Source organism: Leuciscus leuciscus, assembly GCF_965113295.1.
Source record: "Leuciscus leuciscus genome assembly, chromosome: 7".
In the NCBI taxonomy this organism is placed as follows: domain Eukaryota; kingdom Metazoa; phylum Chordata; class Actinopteri; order Cypriniformes; family Leuciscidae; genus Leuciscus; species Leuciscus leuciscus.
Genome location: NC_138731.1, coordinates 27,481,950 through 27,499,654, shown reverse-complemented (window position 1 = coordinate 27,499,654; position 17,705 = coordinate 27,481,950). Strand labels below are relative to the sequence as shown.

Here is a 17,705-nt window from a genome sequence, read left to right as displayed (position 1 = left end):
CAATATTGATCAGCATCATTTTAAGTGTCATGTTCAGTGCTAACTGTAGTCATATGTCACAGCCTTCCCCTCTGAATAGCGATTGTTTTGATTTAACTTATAGAGGCGTGGTCAAACCCTTGAGCACTGCCCTTGCGATCAGCATTAATTTCTGCCTATATCATAGTTTCCAAAACTGTAACTATAGTAGAGATGTTTTTGCTCCTCACATGCAGTTTTTCATTTGTTTTGCATCAGCATTTGTACAATAATTGTCATTTTGTAAAAATATTGCAGTGTGAGGGGCTCTACCATAAATAATTGGGGCTCAATAAGATATATATATATATATATATATATATATATATATATATATATATATATATATATATATATACACTGCTCAAAAAAAATGGAAATGAAAATGATCAACCTACAGAGGATTGAATTCAAAGACACCCCGGAAATCTAAGTGAAAAAATGTAGCAGGCTTGTCAATTTTGCTGAAATTTCATTGCAGCAACTCAAAATGGTACTCAGTAGTTTGTATGGCCCCCACGTGCTTGTATGCATGCCTGACAACGTCGGGGCATACTCCTAATGAGACGACGGATGGTGTCCTGGGGTATTTCCTCCCAGATCTGGACCAGCGCATCACTGAGCTCCTGGACAGTCTGAGGTGCAACCAGGTGATGTCAGATGGACCGAAACACAATGTCCCAGAGGTGTTCTATTGGATCTAGGTCAGGTGAGCGTGGTGGCCCTTCAATGGTATCATTCCTTCATCCTCCAGGAACTGCCTGCATGCTCTCGCCACATGAGGCCGGGCATTGTTGTGCACCAGGAGGAACCCAGGACCCACTGCACCAGCATAGGGTCTGACAATGGATCCAAGGATTTCATCCCGATACCTAATGGCAGTCAGGGTGCCATTGTCTAGCCTGCAGAGGTCTATGCATCCCTCCATGGATATGCCTCCCCAGACCATCACTGACCCACCACCAAACCGGTCATGCTGAACGATGTTACAGGCAGCATAACATTCTCCACGGCTTCTCCAGACCCTTTCCTGTCTATCACGTGCTCAGGGTGAACCTGCTCTCATTTGTGAAAACCACAGGGCACCAGTGGCGGACCTGCCAATTCTGGTGTTCAATGGGAAATGCCAATCGAGCTCCCTGGTGCTGGGCAGTGAGCACAGGGCCCACTAGAGGACGTCGGGCCCTCAGGCCACCCTCATGAAGTCTGTTTCTGATTGTTTGGTCAGAGACATTCACACCTGCTGGAGGTCATTTTGTAGGGCTCTGGCAGTGCTCATCATGTTCCTCCTCGCACAAAGGAGCAGATACCGGTCCTGCTGATGGGTTAAGGACCTTCTACGGCCCTGTCCAGCTCTCCTAGAGTAGCTGTCTGTCTTCCTGGAATCTCCTCCATGCTCTTGAGACTGTGCTGGGAGACACAGCAAACCTTCTGGCAATGGCACGTATTGATGAGCCATCCTGAAGGAGCTGGACTGCCTGCGCAACCTCTGTAGGGTCCAGGTATTGCCTCATGCTACCAGTAGTGACACTGACCCTAGCCAAATGCAAAACTGGTGAAAAACAGTCCGAAAAGATGAGTAGGGAAAACAATGTCAGTGGCCTCCACCTGTAAAACCATTCCTGTTTTGGGGGTTGTCTCACTGTTGCCCATCTAGTGGACCTGCTGTTAATTTCATTAACACTAAAGCAGCTGAAACTGATTACCAACCCCCTCTGTTACTTAACTGACCAGATCAATATCCCAGGAGTTTAACTGACTTGATGATATTCTCTGATTAAAAAGTGTTCCCTTTATTTTTTTGAGCAGTGTATATATATATATATATATAATATATATATATACAATAATTGTATTATATAGCAAGGATGCATTACATTGTACAGGAACAGTAGACATTTATAAAGTTACAAAATATTTCTATTTAAAACTGCTGTTCTTTTGAACTTTTTATTTGTCAAAGAATCCAGATTTCTACATTGGTTATAATAAGAAATGTTTCTATTAGAATGCTTTCTGAAGTAACACTGAAGACTGGAGTAATGGCTGCTGAAAAATTCATCTTTGCCATCACAGGAATGAATTACATTTAAATATTTGATCAAATCAATCCAGCCTTGGTGAGCATTAGAAACTAAATCTTACCGACCCCAAAATTTTTAACAGTAGTGTATACTTGTTTTGTTTTTTTTCATTGTTTAACTTAGTCTAAATTGCCCATGCTCAATGCTCTACACATTACAGAGAGAGTATACGCCACACATTCATTTAACCAAACACTTCCTTCTCAAGATTTCACAGTATTTCAGATAAAGTCTTGTGTAAACGTGTTTCCATGTTTAGGCTTGGTTGTGAACCTTGTAACCTCCGGCCATAAAAGGGGAGATATTAAAAACAGGTTTATCAACGCATCTGCCCCTATGCGACAGGTAGCACCGCTGGTAGATCAGGAAGTGCTTCTCCTGAACGAAGCTGTTTTGATAGCGTGCAAAGGAAGCAGCACTTCTCCTGTCCTAACATGCTGCTAAACCCGTTTACCTCCCTTGCTGGAAGGATTTATGTTTTTTGTTTTTTCATGCACATTGCTCTGCCATGTCAAGTCCTTAAGTAGCTAAGCAAGTATTGCGATCGCTTAATGGTGCGTGTGCGTCGCAAGACAGTAACCGAATCACTTTTCTGACTAAATGCCTCTGGAATGTCATCCATTCCCCTTTTATTTTTTCATTTCCACCTGTGTGTGTATCTTAAGGATTATTGGTGTGCTGCTAAGCTTTGTTTATCTTCTTTAAGCCAACCTGAGAGCTCTGCTTTGATGTGGGCTGCCAGATTTTAAAAAGTATCTCTTTGGCTCAGGCATTTTTCCGCCCATGTGCATTTATTCGTTTGTTTGCTCTCTAACCCGAGCGAAATCCAAATAAACCTTGCAGCACGCATGTCTCAATAATCCCCAAATGTGATGCAATCTTTATTTAATTGCCAAAAATTTGGGAACAAAGTGCTGCCAATCTTTTTTTTATAATTAAATGAATTACATTAAATATATTTAATTAATTAATCAAATGGATTGTATGTAATCAGTATGTACTGTTGTGCACCTTTGTGTTATTTGGTGAAAAATGTGTTGTGTTCTAGAAATTTCAGTATTTGAGTGGTTAAAAAAACCTCAGTTGTGGACAAACAGCTCTGCTTGTTCTTTATCTTACAGCACCGAGTGTGTGGAGAAGAAGGAGGACCCAGATGTGTTCTTCTGCTGCTGTGAGGGTAACATGTGTAACGAGAAGTTCTTCTACAACCCAGACACTCAGCCAGTTCAGAGTAAGGCTCCCTTCAGCGACACAAACAGCAAAGTCTTTAAGGGTATTGGAAGTTCTTCAGTTATACCTCTTCCTTTGATGTAATTGTGCTGGTGTTTGATTCTGTCGGTGTGAAACTCTCCTTCTGTCTTTGTCTCATCATAGCCTATATTCCCTCATAACCTCATCATCAAAATCATCAGATTACCTCAAAGCACCTCTCAGGCATTTTTCATGACTATTCATGTCAAAAGTCATAACAGGCCTGTTGTGTTTTTCATATACTCTTACAATCCATTTTAGTTGTTGTTTTTTTTCTTCATGTTTCATATCCTGAATTATGAGGTATGTGTGTAGCCCCGTTTTAGCACCACAATCCAATGCATACCTGCCTTGTAACAACTGTGTTTTTGTTGCGTTATAATGAACACTTACTCTGATAGTCTGTACATCAGTGTTTTGTGCTTCATCATGTTATTTATGAACGTAAAAAAATGCATATTAGAAAGACATCTTTGTGAATAGTATATACATGTAATATATAAACATCCACTTTCTTTTTTTCGCCAGAAAATCATAACGTATAACTTTTATGATGTTTATATTTAATCAACTGGTTGTCTTGAAGGTGCTGTTTTTTTAGTGTGCCTAATTTTATTTTCGACTTGTTCAGAGTGTTGTCAGTGGTGTGAATGTTCATTATTAGTTCCTGTTGGAAACATATGGTGCAACTGAAGATTTTTTCTGTGTGCTTTTTGGCATGTATTTTTAATATCCTAATACTATGTGTCTGTATTTAATATCCAGTAGCTGTGTTTACATGGACCCTAATAATCTGATTGTAATCGGACTACTAGCACAGTCCGAAAAAAAAAAAAAAAAAAAAAAAAAAATGCGCATGTGCAATGATGTAGAAATGGCATAATGACATATGACGCAAGGAACGATGTTGATGTTGAATAGTGTCATAAATGACTGTCGTGTCATTCTAAAATTCTCATTCCACTCATCGTCTGTGAAGTGGAGCAGGACAATGTCCCACCAGTCCTTGTTTAGGTCTCTCATCCACAGACGCCTTGATTTGGGTGCGGGAATGGGCGTTTTACTGCTTTTTTAATAAAAGCAACAAGCCACAACGGTTCATGTGCTCGTTGTCTCCTAATTAGGACCAGAAATCAAAGAAAAGAAGAAATTTAGGAGAATATGCGCAAACAGTGGTAAACTGTATATTCGTGCAGTGTGCGCATGCCAAATAAATCAATTCCGATTTGAAGCTTGTGACATATAAACACGCACATCAACCCCATCACTTTATTCAGAGTTCATGTAAACACTTTGTTCGGATTCATTAAACGTAATTCAAAAGTTGTCCATGTAAACGTAGCTAGCTAGTGGTTTGATAGTTTCTCGTGAGTTTGTAATTTTTCTTTTGCATAATTGTACAGTTCCAGTGAATCCATTGTGCCCTCCTTGTGAATGTAGAAAATACAGTTTTAACATTTGCTTTTTGAAATAATCTAATTACAGATGTGCTTTTAAGCTACAGATATTAGGGACTTTTATAATGTTGGTTATGTTTATTCATTTGTTCAGATAATTCTCTATTTCTTTGATCAGAAGGTATGCTTTGATATGCTTATTGACCAAGCCACCAGAACTCCACTGACAAAAGCTCTGTTAATTGCTGCATGTGTTGGTTCTTATACACATCTGCATTTCTTGTGACTACTGCACAGCTTTATGGCTGTGGATTATTCCGCTTTTGAATGAAGAGCTTGTTGTCTGTCTCATATGTCACCTTATTGATGCAGCTCATCGGGATTTTTCATTTTTCATAACCTTTGCTTTGCTTTAGTGGAGTTGAAGTTCTTTTCAGAGCTGCAGGTTCCTCTGTAAAATTTTAATTGATTGTTGTGATGTTGCTGCTACCGGAGGCTTTTATAAATTCAGGTTATTTTTGACATCAGAAACGAAAAAAAGAAAAGAAAAAAAACTTAGCATGCTTGTGTGAACAAGCCAAGACCAACATTGAATGGAGCTGAAGCAGTGGCTTAAGCTTTTTTTCTTTTTCTTTTTTTTTTTATATATAATAATGAAGTAGCTCTAAAACTTAATTCAAAATCTGTATTTTAGAGGCAGAAAGATTGCATTGGTCTTGAACTGATCGATTTATATCGATATTATTATTATTATTATTATTATTATTAATACTTATACCAGAAAAAGTTTGGGGTCAGTAAGATTTTTTTTATGTTTTTGAAAGAAGTCTCTTAAGCTCACCAATGCTGCAGTTGTTTAATTGAAATACAGTAATAAAGTGGAAAGTGACAGCCAAGTATGGTAACCCATACTTGGAATTTGACCTCTGCATTTAACCCATCCAAGTTAATGCACACACATTAGGAGCAGAGTAGTGAGTAGTTAACACACACACACTGCAAACGTGGATACACAAACCCAGAGCAGCGGGCGGCCTTGTGTGGCGCCCGGGGAGCGATTAGGGGTTAGGTGCCTTGCTCATGGGCACCTCAGTCATTTCCCACCGGTTCTGGAATCGAACCAGCAACCTTTGGGTCACCAGATCAACTCCTTAACCACTAGGCCATGACTGCCCCTATATATTCTGAATTATTACAATTCAATTATAAAAACTTTATTCTCTATTTTAAAATGTAATTTGTTCCTGTGAAGGCAAAGTTGAATTTTCAACATCATTACTCCAGTCTTCAGTGATCCTTCAGTAATCATTCTAATATGCTGATTTGTTGCTCAAGAAACATTTATTTTTCCTTTTAAGTTTTTTTTTTTTGGGACATAACATTTTTGTTCAGGACTTAACAGCATTTATTTGGAATATTATTTTTTTAGTCACATTATAAATAACTTTACTGTCACTTTTGATCCATTTAATGCATTCTTTGTTGTGCATAAAGTGTTACAACTACATGTCAACACAGGTGTTAGTTAATTACAGAGAATCATTGCTGTGATGTGTGCTTTAGGTTTGTGAGAATTACATCAGTCTAATTGCCTAGCAATTGATAATTTCAAAATGGGTTGTTAAAGATACACATTAACAACAGGTTTTTTGTTGTAAAAAAAGAAAAGAAGAGCAACATTCATATGTTACACAAATAGTACTTGTTACTGTTTAGCATAGACCAAATTGTAAGGCTAAAACAGCTGTGTTGTGGGATGTAATGTGTGTTTGGGAAGTTGGAACAGAGTGACCTATAATGTGCATTAATACAATCACAATCAATTTGACAGTATCACATTGGAACACAAATTGGTGCTAAATACAACTTGAAAATTTTTTATATTAAGTTCTTTGGAAATGTATGAAAGAAATAGCACTACTTTAATTTTACACTTTTGTGTTTCACATGGTAACTTGACTAAGCTTAACATTACAGAGTTTGAGCCTGTGTAGCTCTTCATCCACTGCAGTAGATCCTCAGAAATACATGAATTGAACAACCTGAACAACCATCTATTGAGTGATTCTGTAATAAAGACATCAGAGCTTTCGTTGCACCAGTTTGCTTTTGCTGTCTTTGGGCTTTTAACAGCATAGCGTGCTCTCAGAGATGACTGTGTCTTTTAGATTACCGGGGCTGATCTGGTCGCTTTATCTCTTCTGAGTAAACACTGACATCAACATCCTCTTAACTAAATGAGGGATGGAGGCATGTCAGCGAGCCACTGCTCTCGGCTCCCTGCAGGAGGGCTGGTGTACGTTTCAGCAATCGTGATTTATCATCTACCCGCGGCCGCTTTAAAAGATTCCCGATTTAGTTGCATACAGCACTGGTTGAGCTCCGCCTGATGAGTTTTGACACAACAACTGTCTGTATCAGTGCAAATGTGGTGGGTAGAAGAGTCTTCAGTACTTCAGTAGCAGAGGAGGTGGGTTGGGGGGGGGGTCTCACTCGTGCTTATGTAATGGGCCTATTTCCAGCACTGACTCACTCCATATGGAATGATCTTGATATGAAATGCAAAAACCCACAAGGACGCGGAGAGTTGCACAAAGCACACTGGAGTTTCTCAGAACTCGCTTTCTGCGAGCATGGAGCTGTGTGCTTTTCATGACCTTGTGACTGGGTACTTTTTTGCCCCGCGGCTGCATGTGGCCATTCTGCCCGCTGAATGGGGGAAGGGTGAAGTAGGGTCGGATGAGAGTGGGTTTGTTGGGGGTGGATGTGTTTTTTCCTCCGCTTGTGGATTAATCCAGAGTCCTTAACCCACTTCCAAGTCCATAGCCGGCACGAGAGGGAAGAAATGGCATCACGAATGGGATCTCTGCTGGACCAGAGCTAACACAGGTTCAGCCGAAGTTCGACCGGGTGGGTTGTGCACATGGTCCCGCAGTCAACCCAGGCGAATGGGAAATGCTCTGCCATAACACAAGGATGAGGGATCACTGCATCTCTGGCGAACAGCCACGACCCAGTCCGATATCTGGCACTAGATGCATAGAAACCAAAGACCACCGTGTGCTCTAAGTACACACGCTATTCTCCCTCAAGCGCACACTCGTGCAGTTCTGTTGAACCGCTTTTAACGGGAATGTGCATTTGCATAGACGCATGTGCATTGGAAATAAAACTGTTTGCACAAGGCAGAATCTGTCAGTAGCCTTCAGGGAATCTAACCAACCTTGAATTACAAGGCTGGCGTGTAAGAATTGTAATTAGCAAGTTCAAAAGGTGCGGGACTTAAGATAAGTATGCAGTGAGAGATTCTCAACGCACACTGCGAATCTCGCTAATGCAACGTACAGAAGGTGTATGTTAGACTTCACATCTGTCTTGTGTTCGTGTGCTGTTCCTCTTGAGGGAATTAGAATCTGAGATTCTGCTAAGTAATGCTGATATCATCCCTTTTCACATTCGTATCTCTTATTAAACCAATAATAATGAAGTGTGGCATTCAGCTGTTTCCAAAGAGCATATATGTTTTAAAAAGGAGGGAAATGCTGATATTTCTTTATTTAATTTAATTTAATTTTTATTATTCATTTGTATTTATCTATTTTATGTCAGCCCTTTCAGTGGGAGCTGTTCACTTAATAAAAAAATAAACGCTAATTTGATAATAATAATAATAATAATAAAAGCTTAGAATGTGGACTCTCTATATGCATACATGAGATCTGACTCTTTGCTTTTTCTTTTCTTTTTTTACAGACAAATTACAAATGTTTACTTTCATAATTTATGAAATATGATCATGATGATCATAATTGGTATCTGTAAAAATATAATGACCTATATCAAATCAGTATTTTGTAACAGTCTTAACTAGTAGAATACAACAAGCATATTTGTTTCTCATAAGTATTTGTGGCAACTAGGGATGCTCTGATCGATCGGCTGCAGATCGGTATCGGCCGATAATCACATTCTATGATTTGATCGGGAGTCACTAAAATAGGCCGATCCCACCAACTGATTGGAAATTGGTGGTATTAGCGGCGCAGTCATCACCAGTTATTACGCGGTCTCAAGAAACAATGCATTTTTAAGCCTTGTGATTTAAGAACAAGTGATTTGAAACCGCTCACACGTAGTAGCAGCTGCTGCTCATACAGCGTATGAGTACTTATCTTACTGGGCTTGAACAGTCAAATATGCCCGGGTATCAGAAAAGCTTGCATTTATAAAGATAATCCTGCCTTACCTACTTAAGTAGGACGTAGGAAGAAATTACTCAAATACTCAGCAATTGCTGAATAATATTCCTGATCATTTTTGTATCCGACTAATTTAGGAGTTTGTCGTTTCTATTTGTTTTTGTCCTCAGTCACATATTGGGCAATGTTTAATTACACCTTATGGGTTGTAATTATGTTCAGTTTGACGAAGTCTTGTAGGCTCTTTAATAAGCCAGAGTATCCTCATATGGATAGTGTTTTGCATAAACCCTGTTTTTAATGGCCTATTAAAATGCTCATTGTAAAATTAATATTTGTTGTGCTTATTTATTTTATTCTCAATTAATACAACAATCTATAGTAGGGGTGGGGGAAAAAATCGATTCTTCGATGCATCGCGATGCGGACGTGGACGATTCTGAATCGATTCACAAATGTCAAAAAATCGATTTTCTAAAAAAAAAAGATATATATATTTTTTCTAATAACGTAATATTGACGGAACGCAAAAGGCGGAACTATAAGCGGACGTGCAGTGCACGGACAGTCTGTGGCGTGCACATAACAGAGACGCGCACATACATAACAGACTCATGATGGCTGAGCGCCAAATTCGAACGGCACCTTCTTCGTTAAAAGCTAACGTATGTAAAATTGGCAATTTCATTGTTACCTATTTAGTATTTTTGTATGAGAGCTGCTTTCTGTATTGTTTAGTTTTCACATCAGTACACTGTGTAAACCGATCTGTTATACGTACGTTATACTGCAATATACAATTTCAGTCACAAAAAGTTACATTTTGACTGTGCTCTCTGCAGATGTTCATTCACTTTTTTTGTATAAGCTGTTTTTGATTGTAGTATACAGCAAACATTTCAAGTCATAACTCTTTATTATTTAGTTGTGTATAAGAGTGGCTTTGTATGTTACTAATTGAAGCTACAGTAAGTTGTTCAAAAATGTTCATTTTGTCTTCTTAATGATTAAATTGGACAATTTTCTTCTAGAAAGACAAGGTGTTCAGGTGGAGAAAAAACTTTTTCTTTACCTTGACATGTTTCGACTGCAACCTGCAGTCTTCTTCCACCTGAACACCTTGTCTTTCTAGAAGAAAATTGTCCAATTTCTACAGTATGTTGGTTCTGATCTACTTCCTAAAGGAAATAAGCCTTTCATTTATTTGTTATTGTTTAGTTCAACTTGATGAGTCACAACACAATGTGATGTATTCATTTCTGTGTTCTACAGAACATAAGCTACATACAAATAATTCTGAAGTTATAACTACACGACACAGAAAGTGCTTTGAGTTGTTGTTACTCAATAAAAGAGTTAAGAAATTCAGCAGCTGACTTTTTTTTAATACTGCAATCACTTTGTAGTGTATTTTCGTTTACTGTTGTGAAATGGAAAATCAATAATTGCTAATCGAGAATCGTTAATAATCGAAAATCGACTGTAATCGAATCGGGACTTCAATAATCGTAATCGAATCGAATCGGGAAATCAGACAGATTAACCACCCCTAATCTATAGCATTGCTGTAAATAATGTCTGTGGTATTACTTATTTGGAAAAAACACTGACATTCAGCAGAGAGCTTAATTATTATATATATAAAGCTTGAATGATCGGGATCTGTATCGGTCGATCGTGATGACAAATCAATTGGTATTCGGTATCGGCTGCAAAAATCCTGATCGGAAGGATCCCTAGTGGTCACACTTTATTTTACTGTGTCCTTGTTACATGTTACATGTAGTTACAATAGTAATAATAACTGAAATTTTTGCATAAGCAAATGCATCTAACCCTAAACCAAACATAATCCTAACCCTAACCCTATAGTAAGTATATGTTGTTAATTAATATTACTCAGTAATTCAATGTTTAAGTACACTGTAACAAGGTCACCTTAAAATAAAGTGTAACTGTATTTGTATGTATGGAGGCCTTTACACAAGCACATTGAATCAAACACAGGGGTCTTGAGAATTTTTTGTAATTTTGTGATTGATTTGTAAGTCAGAATGGCTAAAACAGACAGAATGACAGAATGTGTGAATATATTATTTTCATTTTCTAGTTAGTAATATTTTGGTCACAGATTACACTATTTTTCAAAAGTTTGGGGTCAGTAAGGTCATATATATATATTTTTTTTCTAAGTATACTTTTTCAGCAAGGACAAGGATTAAATTGATCAAAGGTGACTGTAAAGACTTTTGAACCTCTTTTGACTTTTTATTCATCACATAATCCTGTTTTTTTTTTTTTTTGTATCATGGTCATCCATAAAAATAATAAGCTGCACAACTGTTTTCAACATTGATAATAATAAATGTTTCTTGAGCACCAAATCAGCATATTAGGATGATTTCTAAAAGATCAATCATGTGACTGAAGACTGGAGTAATGGCTGCAGATTCAGCTTTGCCATCTCAGGAATTAATTACATTTTAAAATATAATAAAATAGAAAATGGATATATTAAACTCTAATAATATTTCACAACATTACTATTTTTACTGTTTTTGGATCAAATAAATGCAGTCTTGGTGAGCAAATAAGAGACTTCTTTGAAAAACATTGTTTTTTTAAATTACAGACCCCAAACTTTTGAATGGTAGAGTACATTAAAAGTACATAAAAAGTATTGATTGGTACTGATGCATCTCGTTCTTTTTATCTCCCCAGCAACATCCAACCCTTTCACCCAAAAGCCACCACTGTTCAGCACCCTCCTGTACTCCATCGTGCCCATCATGGGCATCGCTGCCATTGTCCTGCTCTCCTTCTGGATGTATCGGCAACACAAACTGGCGTATCCACCTGTTCTGGTGCCTACCCAGGTAACCTGATACTTTTTGTATATAATGCATGTATTTTGATTCACTTTTTGTGTGTGTGTGTGTGTGTGTGTGTGTGTGTGTGTGTGTGTGTGTGTGTGTGTGTGTGTGTGTGTGTGTGTGTGTGTGTGTGTGTGTGTGTGTGTGTGTGTGTGTGTGTGTGTGTGTGTGTGTGTGTGTGTGTGTGTGTGTGTGTGTGTGTGTGTGTGTGTGTGTGTGTGTGTGTGTGTGTGTGTGTGTGTGTGTGTGTGTGTGTGTGTGTGTGTGTGTGTGTGTGTGTGTGTGTGAGAGAGAATTTCCGTGTATCAGGACATCTTCATATCACTAGAAACTGTGCTTTGGGGAGCTGTTATTTCCCCTGGGCAGAACCTCCTGTTGACATGAATGACAGTGAATTCAGGGATCTAATGTGCTCAATGTCACACTAGCTCAAGCTCAAACACACTGTCAGCTGAAATCAAACGAGATCTGTCAGGACACTGTTGTGTTTCGATGCCCTCTTCTCTTACAATAAACAAAAGATAACAAAAATGACATAACACAAGACACAAGCAATCAGGTGACCTTTACCCCCTGTGTGTGACTAGTGTTAAGATTCACATCTACTTCTGAACTACACAATAGAGCTTTATAGATTCAGCCAGTGAAGTGAAAATCTGAACTACCGGGCCAGTGGGAAAAAATCCTCACTGTTGAGCATTGTAAGACATCTTTGGCAGGTCAGAATAGATGCATTTACAAGCGTGTGCTGGGATGATATATGGGACCGTATGGTAGCACAAAGGGTTACCTTTGAGTCAGGTGAGCATTTGGAATTCCCCGATTGAGTTTCAGTGTTATGTAGGTCAGATCTGACAGATAAACCATCCCCACAGCACTGCTGATATCAAATATCATAATCAGCCCAAACTTGTTTTTAAATTGTTGGAAGCTTTATTAGTTCTTAATGCAGCAGGCAGAAGTCTTCAGGGACTATTACAACACTTAGTCAATATAAAACTGTGTTTGCAACTTCCATAATGGTATATTCTTACCTTAACCTTTCTGTAGCTACTAAAATTGTTGGAATTTAATTCTTAATTGGATTGTGAAAAGCAGTCTGTATATGACAGGTGGTTGGGAACGTGTTTGAAAATAAGGCTTGGTGATGTCAGCTAAAAAAGAAAATCGTTTTGGAGGCGGAGAAAGTTTTATTTCGTATTTATTTATTTACACTTCCGTTTAAAGGCTTTTATTTTTTTGAAAGAAAGAAAGGACACATTAAACATTTTACGTTGTTACAAAGGATTTCTATTTGAATTAAATGCTGTTCTTTTAAACGTTCTATTCATCAACAAAACCTGAAAATATTGAGCATATTAGAATGATTTCTGAAGGATCATGTGACACTGAGGAATAGTTGCTGAAAATTCTACTTTGCCATCACAACTTATAATAAAATGTTGATCAAACAAAGGAATAAATTACATTTTAAATGAAATTAAATAGATAACAGGTATTTTACTTTTAAATATTATTTCACAATATTTAAATTGTAACTTATGTTTGATGAAATAAATGCAGCCTTTGTGAGTAAATAAATCTTACTCCACATTTTTGAATGGTAGTTTATTAATTTACTTTTTGTTTTGATCGATCATATCCTCCAGAATTGTGTCTAAAGCCTCAAAGCTGTCACTCTACTGCGTCACAAACATTGGGAGATTGCCAGAAATGATTTTGTAATGGAAAGTGTGACATTTTGCAAAATGCCACAAAGAGATCTGCTTGTTTTGTATTGCTTAGAAATGTAGTTTCTTTGAAAATCTGTTTCATTGAATTACGCATTTGAGTGCAGAAAAAGGCTTTAAAGTTCTCTTTATTCTTCAGTGATGAAACCATTACCTTCCAAAAGCTTTCTCAGTTTCTGTTGATAAATAACATTGTGCTTTATTTTGATATTGATGCATTATATTGCTGCTACAACCTCCCTTTCTAGTTAGGATGCACCGACTATAATTCTTGCTGCCGATACTGATATCAACTACCGATTTCTTGTCATCTTGATCGGCCGATACTGATCTCGATATTTATTTTGCAGTGAACATTTTTATAGGCCTTTAAAAACAGAGCTTACGCAAAACACTATAGATATTAGGATACTTTGGCTTATTAAAAAGCCTACAAGACTTTTAACTGAACAATTGCAGGCTGTCAGTCAGTGCTGTTACGTTGTTACGCCAGTAGGTGGTGCCAAGGGACTGTCTCTATGAGTGAGTCATTAAACCATTCATTCAACTAATACACTTTAAATTGCTGATTCATTATTAATGAATTATTAACGATTCATTCAAATTAATTTAACTTTGAGCGCCACTTTGCAAGGCTCAATCGACGAGCAACGTGGTTAACGCTGAAGTTAAGGTTGCACTTCATAGAGATCAATGGCATTGAACAGCGCTGACGCCAGTCATGGGAAATCCAATTACATTGGACATTGAAAGGATACTACGACAAAGATAGATTCATCTGGTGTGTGTGTGTGTGTGTGTGTGTGTGTGTGTACTTGTACAACTATCTTTGTGAGGACCAGTTTGAGTTTTAGACCATTGGAGTGAGGACAAAGAGAGTAAAGTGAGGACATTTTGGCCGGTTCTCACTTTCTGAGACCCCTTTAAAGGCCTGTTTGAGGGTCAAGACTTGGTTTTAGGGATAAGGTAATAATTAGGTTAAGGGTGGGTTTAGGGTAAGGGTTCGGGTTAGGCACTTAGTTGTGATGGGTACGGTTAGGGTAAGCGGCTAGAGATTGCATTGTGTCAATGAATGTCCTCATAAAGATAGATGTACAAGAGTGTGTGTGTGTGTGTGTGTGTGTGTGTGTGTGTGTGTGTGTGTGTGTGTGTGTGTGTGTGTGTGTGTGTGTGTGTGTGTGTGTGTGTGTGTGTGTCCTAAGCCCCACCTCTGACACTGAGAACAGATGACAGAGGCAGCGAATGAGGTTTGTTGTGTTAAATCCTTAAACAACTGTTCCTCCACGTGATATTTCTTTAGAACATGACAGGTTACTGCAGCGCTAAAGTTTGACGTCATCGCGTGTTTTACAACATCACATTGGGCTCGGCTTGTAAGATCGGCCAAATTTAGTGACTACGGATCGAGTCGTAGAATGTGATTATCAGCCAATACCGATCTGCAGCCGATCGATCGGAGCATCCCTCCGTTTTGGAGTTTAATACGAAGCTTTGAGCTTAACTTTCACAATGTTTTAATTATGTAAATATAAGTAACACGAGATTTGCCTGACTTTGACTATATATGTTTGGTTAAAGACTACTCTTTTGTCTCCCTATAACTTGGTCAGTTCATTTACTCACTGATATTATCTCTATAAACATCTACACTGAAACTCCTAAATGCACTGTAAATCTCATTTAAATGGGTCTATCTTTCAATTTGGATGGTAGCCTGATGGTGGTTGCTGTATGCATTTACATGGGATGTAATGCATGCTGTATGCAACAACATAAATAAGAATAATTTTTGAAACATTCCTCCATCAATTCTCAGGCCATTTTAAAGCATGTAGTTAAAAATAATGTCTTTATTTGAAACATTTGGCCCCCAGCCTCCAGTTTAGAGTCTTGCACCATTTAGAAGGCAGAGAGACGCTTATTTAACAGTTTTCTTACAAGGGCCCAAGACCCAACATGCCCCTCAAGAGAGAGAGCACCGTGTGCTTTAACCGCATTAAGTGCTTGGCTTCATGGTGAGGAAGGGAATTTCTTGTTTCAGGAAAGAACGGAGATTCAAGCAACTGCACGCATTTTGCAGTATTTAAGGCCATGAGGTCAGCTCCTGCATTCATGTGCAATGCATTGCCTTGGTTCTATTTCTTTATATTCAGGTTTTAGCTCTTGTGCATTATTAGCTTTTCATTATTATTTAGCTCTTCATCTAAATTGCCATTTTTATATTGTTTCGTAGCTTTTTAAAAATTATTATTTGGCATGGATAGGGAGGATGTGCTTACTGTTGCATTATGGCTCTGAAAACACCATATTCTCTATAATTTTCTATTTAGGTTTCACAAAACGTCCTGCACAAAAATGTGTGCTAAGTGTTGGTTGTTTTGCGAAGAGTATGGTACAATATTAAGTCTCTGAGAATGCAGGGAGATCTGTTGTACTCCCTGGACAACGATTCATGCCCCATTTTCTTTAAACTCTATCTTTGGTGTTTTCTTTTTTGAGATTCTGAAATTTTCCTAGTTTTCCGTTTTATTTGGAGAAGTCTCTCAGTATCTTGTGGAAGTCTGGCAGTTGCTATAACATGCAGATTTTGCCTCAGGTGCGAGCAGCAACTGTTGAGTGGTGTCCTTGGGCAGAAGGTTCATTCTTTCCAGTTATATATTTACATAAAGTTAAAATTGCACACAAGCCAGAAATTCTCCTACATAAGGCAAGATTTTTAATCAGAATATCTACTTGAGGCCCACGCCTAAACCAGTATATTCCTTTTTCATCTTAAAGATGAAATATGTGCTTTTTGCAACACAAGCTGCACCAAACAGAATTGCAAAAATACAAAATCCCCAAATCATTGGTTGAACAAACAGATTGTCCCATCCCTAACACAAGACATTGGTTCAGTCAGTGTTGCTATGTTGGTCAACCTCTGAATGGCTTACTTTTAGTTTCTGCACATTAAAGTAGCAAAAAAATAAATAATTTTTTTACAAATTTTTATGGATTTTAGACTATATGAAAATCCTGTTCTTATCTTTTGGCTTGACATAAATCTTTAATATTTTGGACAGACAAAACTGGGTTAACCTGTAGAAATATATTGTGTTGGCCAGCAAGTAAAAGTTCCTACTGAAATAGTGAAACAGATTTATCCGTCTTCCAGAAACCATGAAATTCCCCATCTCGTCTTTCCATCTCATATACGTTAAACTAAAACTAACGCTTGATTTCCTCTTTCCTTCCTCAACTAGCACGCCTTTCATATAATGATAGAGGTAAGAGAAGCCTGATTCATTCATCTTTTTTTTTTCAAGATTATGTTGGAACCTCATTTTAAACCTTTTTTTTTCATTGCTATCAAAAGCACCCCTTTGTTTTCGTTAGCACATTTTCCTATAATATCCCACTGATTTTATTTTGCGTTTATCCCTGCACATTGCCTCATCAATCTGTGATGTTCTGAATTTCAGTGCACGGATAACAAAAACGAAATCCCCTCTGATTCAGGGGATTCAGGCAGAGATCCCTTGATTTAGGTGCATGGTAAAACGGCAATACTGAGATTGATGAATGCACGTCTCCAAGCATGCAGCAAATGTATGCAAAGATGAATGTTATGAATGTGGGAATGGGGAACAGCTTAAAGTGTTTTTTATTGTACTTAACATATGAAACATTTGCTGTCATATTGAAAGATTCATAGCAAACGGTCATATTGCATCAGCGCCACTCCTTGGACATTCTCTCTTTCAGCAAGCATAGCACAAATTGCACATGAAAAATCTGTGGTTTGATCAGTTTAATGGATGTGAAGCTGTGGGCCTGTGCAACACTCGTTTGCCCATCTGTGTGGTAGTTTTTGCCAGAGAGGCAAAACTCTTAAAAACTGGAATGAACCAAGATTATTCTCTAATGAGTCCTGAGCTTTATTTACATTTGTATGAATGTGCTTCATGACAGATGTTCGTCCATGAGCTAAATAAATCCTAAACTGCAAAATATTAAAAATGCCTTGCTAGTTTTATAAGGGTCATGTTATGTAAAACTGGATTTTTTTTCCCCCTCCCAGCTAGAAATGCAGCAGTATAGTGATTATTTAGATTATATTGATTATATTATGTTTTCTCAGCAATCATTTTCTATGTCATCCTAACGGCAA

At 37.9% G+C, this 17,705-nt stretch overlaps 1 protein-coding gene across 3 annotated transcripts in view; it reads left to right on the top strand.

The window, feature by feature from the left end:
* The window catches only part of acvr2aa (activin A receptor type 2Aa), a 62,028-nt gene that overhangs the window by 25,603 nt on the left and 18,720 nt on the right, over positions 1 to 17,705 (top strand). For 2 of the 3 annotated variants that reach the window (XR_014207785.1, XM_082176387.1), the window contains exons 3-4: positions 3,224 to 3,375; positions 11,671 to 11,825. Coding sequence is in view for 2 of the 3 variants with exons in the window: in XM_082176387.1 (XP_082032513.1) it covers positions 3,224 to 3,375; positions 11,671 to 11,825 (307 nt within the window). In the remaining variant the exon portion in view is untranslated. The remainder of the gene's footprint in view (positions 1 to 3,223; positions 3,376 to 11,670; positions 11,826 to 17,705) is intronic. The other variant, XM_082176388.1, reaches the window with a different exon arrangement.